Raw genomic sequence first — 9,772 nt, forward strand, 5'->3', positions numbered from 1 at the left:
CTTACCTGCTGTTAAAACATAACACAGTTCAAGCTTTATGAGGTAGGTGAATTAGTATTCAGTGAAAAGGGATTTTCAAATCACGGCTAAATATTTATTTCAGAACTTAGCAAGGAATCACCAACACTTATTTTTATGCAATATAGTATTATATAATGCTGTAGATGCACAGCATTGATAATTTACTGCTGACTTCATAGACAAAAGTTCATCTTCAAAGAGAATGAGAAACAGTACAGCACTGTGCAGTTAAGTTTGCATACAACAGTGTTGATCATGCTTACAAGGCACATTGTTGTTTCAAAATACCAGACCCTGCATATGACATAAGAGTGAAGATGCAGTGACTAGCAAGTATGGACAGACAAATTTCAGGCTAAAACTAAGACAGAATGTTCTCTGTCTTTGAAGACTTTACATCAAGGCTTTCGAGGACAAACTACAGTGAAATTAGAGCTTGATACAGCAACCACTGAGTAAGAACCTACAGTGGAATGAGATAACCAGAGCTCTTCTCTATGCTTAGAAATCCAGCTGCTTACAGTATACAAGTATTACAAATTTTAAGTTTTTTCTGATTTTTATAGTGGAAAGAATGGTGCAAAAGATATTTTATGTTTCACTGATCAATACCTTAAGAAAGCAAAGAAATACATTCTACCTACTTGAAGGTCAGGACAAGCTTTCTGTAATACTTGAATTTTTTCTTGAATTTCAATCAGTTTTCTTCTTTCTTCTTGTAACTGCTTAAGCTCCTGTTGCTGCTGCTGAAGTTTAGCTTCATAAAACTTCTCTCTGTGTAAATAATTTATCCACATATTACTTGGCAAGAAGTTGCCTAAAGCACAATGCTACTATCCTTTGACAGAGGCATACCTTGCTTTTTCATTCAGTCCTACATCTTTTTGTAACTTGTTAGTACTAGCTCGGACATTGTTTGGCTGTTGCTTTGTCTCTTCCATCTCACACAAAAACAAGTCACCAACATTAGATGCATTTGCAATTGCTGCTTGAGGTTCTGGATCGTCATCCTGAAACGATGTCAGAAAGGCAGTTAGACAATTTTCACGTTGATACACAAAATGTAACAAGTTTAGTTTGTCAAACTAATTTTTCAAAACTAAACAGTCTGAATAGCTTTATCTTTAGTTCAGATCATAAACTGAGAAGTCATCATCTTCAAGGCATCGTGACTTTAAGATAAATTAAGTTAATGAGAGAATTTAAAGTTATAAAGCTCACACTATTGAAACTTCCACTATAAATGCAAGATAACTCGTCTCATTCTGCAAGCATAAACCACTTGAATTGTATTTTACGTCTACAATTGAGTGGACAGAAACACACAGGCATGTCAAGAAACAAAGGGGGAGGCAAAAAGAATAGAAGGAGACTGAGCTGAAGAAGACTGCTTAATTACTGTAGTCATGAAGTTAAACATTACTATTAACAGCTTAAAATAAAAACAAAATTACTCTTCCAAGTTAAATCTAAAGAATTTTAGAAACAGTCTTCTACATGGTTCTCTATTCCATTTTTCTTGTTTTCATATTTTTTTTATTTTCAGTTCTGAACTTAAATTGAAAATATTAAAGCTGTAGCCACTGCTTCTCTTGTTTCCCAACATGATCGTTCTTAATACAGAATCTGCTGTTCAGATCAGCATCAGTGACCAAGTATGACACAGCTACGCAGACCTACAGGATCATTACCAAGTACATACAAATACAAGCCTTGTAAATACGAAGGTGGAAGAGATGCCCATTAAGTGGGTTATTTATTAAGAAAGCTGCTATATCATCTCTAATTCTGATTTATACCACTGTACAGTTAACATTTCTATAGTGATAATAAAAAAGAACACTAATCCAGATGCTGAGAAATTTTTGATAGCAGTATAATCTTGAAATAACAATATAGCGTTTATACTGTTGTTATTGTAAAATGTATGTTCTACTTGAGACTGATCTTAGAGTTCTCACATAAAGCCTTTACATTTTGTTTACTTTTCTGATACACCTATGTGTATTCAGTATGCAGACATTACATTGGATGGTGCTCAAATGTGAGCATTCTGTAGGGACATTAGATACATAACAATATGTTTATAATAAATATCATTAAATTTGCATGACATATTCTAGATTAAAAACACCTTCCATTCATAGCCATCCGTCAAGATTCTAAAACAACAAAACCCAAAAACCCAAAACCCCTAACTTGAACATGCTGCAACATCCAAAGATTTTAATTGAAAACAAGTAATTTTTCCTCACTGATAGAATGATGTTGCAAAACCTAGGATTCAAAAACTAAAATTGATGAATATTCCTTATAAGTGTAAAAATGTAGATCAATATTATTTAAAAAAAATATTAGACTTCTTGGTTCGTATTTTGTAATCCAGTGCTAAGGTTACATATTAAAGCCATTCTTCTGTTAGGTTAGCATCCCCCGAGAAAATTCCAGAGTTGAACTTCAGAATTATCACCTTTGACTTCAAAAAAAAAAAAAAAAAAAATCAAACAGTATTTTTTTCCCCCCCAAAAAAAAATGTTACATTAAGCAGCGTGTTTTCCCTATTAAAAGTTATATATTATGTGAAATAATGAATGCTATATTTTTGTGTACAGATTTATAATTAAAAAAATACCTGCACCATAGCAGCAAGGTTTTGTAACTGTCTAAGTTTCTGTTTTGCAGCTATGAGTCTATTGATCTTCTGCTCAAACTCAGCATCTCCAGCAGCATTGCCCAGGCTGCTTCTGTGACTAGATATGGAATCTTCACTAACTCTATCTTCTTCCACTTCATCATCTTCACCTTGGAGTAGGTCAATGTCTTTGTCATCCTCCCTATTATGACAGTCTGGAGGCAGGGAGAAGAGGAAACCAAACAGTACCAATGACACATTATTGAGCTTGTCAAGTCCACTGAAATTACTGGACATTAGAAAAAATATCAGCTTAATGATACAAGGTTCTCCCAAATTCTGTGCGGCTATTGGAATTATTTGCACTAAGACTGAAAATTATTAGAAGATTTTAGAACATACCTAGAGTAGAAGACATTTTTAGAGTCCTTATATTAGCAGCAGATCTGTTATTTATTTCACAGTCTGTATTAAGATGTCTTCCATCTCTGTTATTAGTTCCACACTGTACATTTGAGTTGCTATTTATTTCACTCCAACTACTGATACCTTGAGGGTTTCTAGGGTAAAATACATTACTCATGTTAACACTTAAAGAACTGGTATTGATGTAATTTTGCTTCAGTCATTTTATTAACTAGCTTTTATACAAGTGTGTCCTGACTCTTTTTTTTTAATTAAAAGAGTCAATCCCATATAAAATCACTCCAGACGTTTGGAATTTCTCAATATCCATCTCTCCAGCAGAATTTTTTTTTTTTAAGCAATCAGAAGCAGCTATGAACTATCCCCTGCTAAATCTACAACCATACAAGAGCATTTCAAGGTATACATCTATATTGTAAAAGCTTTACATGATTCATAGCTAAATTAGTATTCATTTCTGCACAGAGAAGATCCTTGATGCACACAGTTGCCCTGTTAGCCTATATCTCTAAATCCCTCTCTAAACTGAAGTTTGTTTTTATTCCAATTCTCTAGTCTAGGCCTGTTAACCTTCTAGTGGAATTCCATACACCTAACTCAGTGCTCATACACAAAGGAATTACAGATTTTGAAATATCTTACAGTGATTTTCTAAATGTCCAATCTAATCTATATTTGCTATATAAATAAGTTACCAAGGACAAGATTATTAATCATCTGTATAAGAAAGCTACTTCAAATTAAAATTTTTGGAAAGTTAATGTAATCACAGAATTAAGTTACTTGTGGTTGACTGAAATAATGTATTGCTTCAGGAAACCTGCAACAACTTAGCTACAAAGATTTAGGATGACAAAAAAATACGACAACCTAATATTTGTAACAGGTTGTGGATCCCCATCATCATCACTTTCTGATTCTTCTGTTTCTTCCTCTTCCTTAGTGTTTTCATTCACAGCATCTGTCATCATATCAGATGTTTGCTCATAGTAGTGAACTAACTCACGTAACTCATTCAGCCTCTTACGAACTTCATTTAGCTTCCTGAGGAGAAAAAAGAATATGCTACGTGTTTTGTCATAATAATGAAATCTATGTAGAGTTGAAAAGTATATACATATAAATTTATAGTTATTAAAGTTTACTGCCATTTTCCTAGCTGTAAGAACCTTCTGCTTGAAGCTCTGAACTCAGTAACGACATTTTACTAAATGGTCTATAATACTAAATTTAGATGCTTAAAATATGAAATGGTTTCTTAACACAGAAGTTATTAAAAAAGGAACACTCAAAATCAGTAAAGCACATTACAAACAAAAAATTAAAGAACTTTTACTGAAGCTTTTCTGTTGGATTTAGATTGTCATCCTCTTCACTCTCATTCTGAGAAACCAGGGAATCAGGAGGATAGGGAGCCGATGCCAGGCTATTTGATTCGCCATTGACAACAGTTACTATGCCTACAGGACCAGACGCAGCTGAAGTTGTACTTCTTTGATCAATACTCCTTTGGGGAGAACCCGAAGTAGGAAAAACTACAGGAAAGAAATATAGCTCATAAGACAACTTGCAAAAAGCAACCTGCTTAACTGAATTATATTAAAATGTAACCACAGAAAATATTAACATACAAACCAGGAGTTAATAACTTATTTTCTTAAAAGAACAAAAGCTTTTGTCTTAAGTTTCATGGCATGCAATGCCAATAGGCAGAGAGTAATAAGTAGCTTTAGTAAACAAGACTTTAGTCAGTTCTTATAGCTTTACTGAACTTCAGCAGTGGAAGCTTCCATGCCGTGAATCTGCTCAAAGAACTCTTTTAAGGGTTTATTTATGGCTGAATTGCTTTTTTTGAAATTTAACATTTCAACATGATAAAAAGAAAAATGCTAACAATTTTTTTCCTCTGCTAAGTTCTTTTGTCCATATGCTGTAGAACGTAGATTTGAGATTTGATGTTTGCTTTTTCCACCTAAATGAAATCATATCCAAATATGTTCATATTATAGGCATTAAGTACATGTAGAAAGATGGGGGGTATAGTAATGTAACTATTAAATCAGTTTGCCCTTCTCCAGGAGCATGCTTCAAGTGCCTCATTTCTTAATGTTAACCGGAATGCACTGCTATCACCCCTCAGAAGTTTCCAGCCATAGGACAAACTTCACCCGTACAAATGTATTTCTAGAAATAGAAAGCAAGAGCAGCAAGTAGGCCCACATCAAGACTTTAAGAAGAAAAAGCCATCTAAGGAACAGGCTAAAACCCTAGTCTATTCAGACAGTTAATTCCTCTGGCATGGCCTATGATCAAAATCCCTGCCACTAGTGCACGAGAAAGTCTTTTGACAGTGGACTTAACGCCATAGAGCTACTAACATCTGAAGTCTCGAGTACACAAATACAGATGTATTGCGATAAAAATACAGAAAGTTCAAGTTCATATGGTACTCTCCACAAGTCAGATGTGTCACAGACAAGCCTTGAAGAAAAAAAATCCCATCATCACATCTTCACATTAGTCAACTGATAACGTTATAAACCAAAATGCTACTAGCAAAAACACTCATCATCATTACTTGTAGAGTTCTCCATTAAGCCAGAAACTTCCACAGCATTAAAAAAACATTTATGTAACATTATCCCAGCACAGCTTTATCACCTGCATTTCATTAACCAGTTGCAAGTTGAAATACCACGTTACAAACATGCACATTAAAGAAAGTTCTGTTCTTGAAAAGATACAATTCTGCCTATATTTACTTACAGGAGGAGTTATTTAGATGTTGGTCACGAAGTGTATGAAGTTCTCCTAACAGTTTGTCCATTTTTTGCTTTTTACCCTGCAACATTCGCATCTTGTTAAAAAGCTGCACCTTCTCATCCGACAGGTGTTCGGACATCGAAGAATTTCTGCTTTGTGAAATCTCTCTGGTAAGTGAAAGACTTTCTGCTTGCCTTCTATTGTCTGGCACAGATTGTGTCTAAAAAGAGTAATTTCATTTTATTCAGGGTACTATGAAAAAAGCCAAATAAATTGTAAGAAACAAAAAGCCCTCTTATAGGCGAACGAACATTATAAAGGGAAACTGATACTGAAAACACTCTCATGACATCCCAATTATATATTGAGTTAATATATAATTATACCGCAATACAGAAACTACTTCTCTGGACTTTCATGGAAAACTGTGAGACAGAAAGCATAGATCAGTCAGCTAATAACTCTTAAGAACACAAAAGATGCTGAACTTTCGAATTTGGTGGAACCCTAATTACTCCACTAGCAAATGCAAACAACTAAGCAAGACAAACATTTAACTGCACTGTTCAAAAGAGTACGAAAACGGACAGTGGCAAAACTTAGACAGTGCAATCCAAGGACTGACCTGAGAATCATGAAGTTGGTTGTGAAAGCGCTGAATTAAGTCATTCAATTCTTCATTCAGTTCTGATGTAAGGCTTACTCCTGAAACACTACCTGTAGTCTCTGTTACAACTGGGCATGCAGAAGGAGGAAAAAGATGTAAGTACTTTTCCACAGCAATGAAATAAAGGCTATTTGATGAAAATGTTTGGTTTAAGAACTTCAATATACCACTCCTCTTAAAATAGAGCAATTATTTTTAATGTTGTGTCCCTCCCACCAACTTTACTCTTGAAAGGTTACTTCCATTACAGAAGTACTAACAAGCCAACTCGCAGCTCCTTTGTGAAGAACCATACAAAAGGACTCTGTAAGTCTGTTCTGTGTTTTGCTAAAAAGGTCACAGAAAAACAAAAACCACCAAGTTGTCTAGGGTTGATAGAAACATTTTGCTTGTTAGAAACAGAATTGTTATTACTTAGTATAGCCAAAGTGAGAACAGTGCATGTAATTTTACTTCCTCAAAACAATAAATTAACAGGACACCAAGCTTCCATCTTGGTATAAGTTGTAATATTTACAGCTGCAAACAGAGTCTTGGGAGTCTGTCCTTCAAAAAGCTTTACGAAAGCAATACATTAAGAATAAAGCTTTTTTCCCTCCTCTGTAAGCTCAGATTCAAACAGTACTAAGATATGGAACTGGTAGTTCAGTGATACAAATAACTCTTTCTTTTTCCCCAAATATAAATCAATAATTCATAAGAAAAATCAAGTACAAATATTATTTCTTTTCCCCACAGACCATTACTTTGTTACCTGCACAATCAAGTTTTATTATTTTCAAATTTAAAAACATTTATTTTGTCCTATATTGAATTTGAATCTTTACATTTCCTACCCTACAGTTCTGGCACATACCACATCTTTAAGTAAATCAACACAAACAGCAGTAAGAAACCGGTATTAAGTGTGACATAAGTGGAAATGTGAAAGAAATAAACAGACCACCAAAAAATTTACAAAAAAATAAAAATGAAGTTCGAATTTATCATAAGTAATCCCACTCCTCATCAAGACGGAATTTTGGATATTTGAGGAAAGAAGAGAAAGCAGATTCCATCACAGGTCTACTGCTGCAGAGCAGATATGAAAGGGGTTACTGAAAACCATTTAACAAACACAAAAACACCTTTTGAAGGCACTTGCTTCTCTTGCTCCTGTGGTAGCTTTCTAAAAGCCCTCTACCTACCAACTTCTCTGCCTCTCTTCCTGCACTAAAATCTAGTGTTTTCTTAACCAGTTCCACCTTCTTTCCTATAGTCTTTCAAATCAAGGACAGGAGAAAAAGCAGACAGAGGAGCTCATCAGAGCAAGAAACCTTAAAGAGAGACTTTTTGTAAAGTGCAGAAAACCAATGTTTATATTTCTACAAATTAAGCTATTTTAAATACAAAACCTAACTGTAATAAGAACTGTTATTCCATATACCCTCTAACCAAGCCTAATGGCAACTCATGGGCAAGAGTCATGGAACAGCAACACAGACTGAATCTGAACTTGCTCAGTGCAAAAATGTCATTCCCTACGACTGCACACATAACTGTACCCCATTTCCAAAGAAAACTGAACAGGATTTAGGGAGGCGTGTGGGGCAGGACAAGTTTCCAATATACAAAAGATAATTCACATGTCAACAGTGCACAAATCAAGGACAACTGTCTCCCTGACTGAACTCTTGAGAAAACAACTCTGCTGACAACCGTTAAGCAGATATCAAAAAGAAGTCTGTGTCTCAAAGATAATTTTTTAACAGTTGGGAATATATAAAAAAGAATTAGAAGAATGCTTTTAAACTGAAGGTTGGAACATAATGGTTGTGCTCTATTATCAGAACCGTGCCCACAGTTTACACGCAATAGTATTTCAGAGTTCTAGTTTCATATTTACTTATGTAACTGCTTCAGCAACTTCCTCCTTTCTTCTGTTGGATAAACCTGTAGTCTACCAATGGCTATTAAACTGTCAAGCAATGAGCCACCAAAAAAACAAAATCCCATGAAAAAGCAAACAAAACCTCAAACTGCTAACTGCCTATAGCCAGAGGGATGCAGAAAGGGAGAGAACACACTGTATTCTGTGGCCAGTGGAAGGCCAGTCAATGGAGGATGGGGATGATGGTCCTTCTACACCAGAGGTGTCCCCAAGGTTAGAAAGGCCTACCCCCCCGTATCACGACCACCTCCACAAGGAAAGAAAGAAAGGTTATAGTTGTAGGTGACTCCCTTCTGAGGGGAACAGAGGGTCCAATATGCCAGGCAAACCCCCCTCATAGGGAAGTCTGCTGCCTCCGTGGGGCCAGGGTTAAGGACATCACCAGGAAACTCCCCAGCTTGGAACAGCCCTTGGACTACTACCCATTACTGATCTTCCATGCAGGTAGAGAGGAAGCCGCAACCTGTAGTCCAAGGGCAATCAAAAGAGACTTCAGGGTCCTGGGATGGCTGGTGAGGGGCAGAGATTAATTTTTTCCTCCCTCCTTCCAGGTGCATGCAGGAACATTGGAAGGAACAGATGGATCCAGTCTATTAATACATGGCTCCATGGCTGGTGTCACCGTCATAATACTGCATTTTTCAGCAATGGGATAGCTTACACAGCACCAGGCTTGCTGGCATCCAGTGGGATTCACCTCTCTCAAAGGGGGAAGAGGGTCTTTGTGGGGCTCATTGACAGGGCTTTAAACTAGATTTGAAGGGGGAGGGGGATAGTATCAGGCTTGCCTGTGATAAGCCATGGGATGACATACCATGGTGAGAGGGATGGGGTGCTAGTGAAGGCCCTCAGCCTGTTGATCTGAGGTGTGCTGGAGACACTGCCACGCAGTCGAAGTCTTATGGGGATAAGCAGGGCGCTCCTGCAGTAATAGGAGCCAACAGGGAAACATTGATGAAATTCCTCAAGAGAACTAAGGGGTGTTCCTTCAAGAAGGTGACACAGCCGACAGCCCAGCTGAAGTGCCTCTACAACAAAGCACACAGCATGGGCAACAAACACGAGGAGCTGGAAGCTACCGTGCTGCTAGAAAGTTATGACCTAGTTGCCATTACTGAAACCTGGTGGGACAAGTCCCATGACTGGAGTCCAGTTATTAATGGCTACAGCTGTTCAGAAGGGACAGGAGAGGAAGGAGGGGTGGAGGTGTTGCCCTCTGTCCTGGTTTGGCTAAAACAGGACTATTTCTCCTTTCAGGAGTTTTTCTTTCAGTTAAGTTTCTTCTAAGTAACCACACTTTGTGAAAGTACAGTTACATGTTTTTCAGACAGTG

General features: G+C 36.6%; 1 protein-coding gene across 1 annotated transcript in view; it reads right to left on the minus strand.

The window, feature by feature from the left end:
• The window catches only part of PCM1 (pericentriolar material 1), a gene marked incomplete at its 5' end in the record, with an annotated part of 30,526 nt that extends 23,949 nt beyond the window's left edge, over positions 1–6,577 (minus strand). Inside the window, 8 exons of the mRNA XM_009708237.1 lie at positions 666–795; positions 877–1,031; positions 2,654–2,868; positions 3,056–3,213; positions 3,950–4,123; positions 4,416–4,614; positions 5,846–6,062; positions 6,468–6,577. Coding sequence (XP_009706539.1) covers positions 666–795; positions 877–1,031; positions 2,654–2,868; positions 3,056–3,213; positions 3,950–4,123; positions 4,416–4,614; positions 5,846–6,062; positions 6,468–6,577 — 1,358 coding nt within the window. The remainder of the gene's footprint in view (positions 1–665; positions 796–876; positions 1,032–2,653; positions 2,869–3,055; positions 3,214–3,949; positions 4,124–4,415; positions 4,615–5,845; positions 6,063–6,467) is intronic.
• Between the last annotated feature and the right edge of the window lie 3,195 nt (positions 6,578–9,772).

The sequence above is a fragment of the Cariama cristata genome, unplaced genomic scaffold, assembly GCF_000690535.1.
Source record: "Cariama cristata isolate BGI_N322 unplaced genomic scaffold, ASM69053v1 scaffold3779, whole genome shotgun sequence".
Taxonomy (NCBI): domain Eukaryota; kingdom Metazoa; phylum Chordata; class Aves; order Cariamiformes; family Cariamidae; genus Cariama; species Cariama cristata.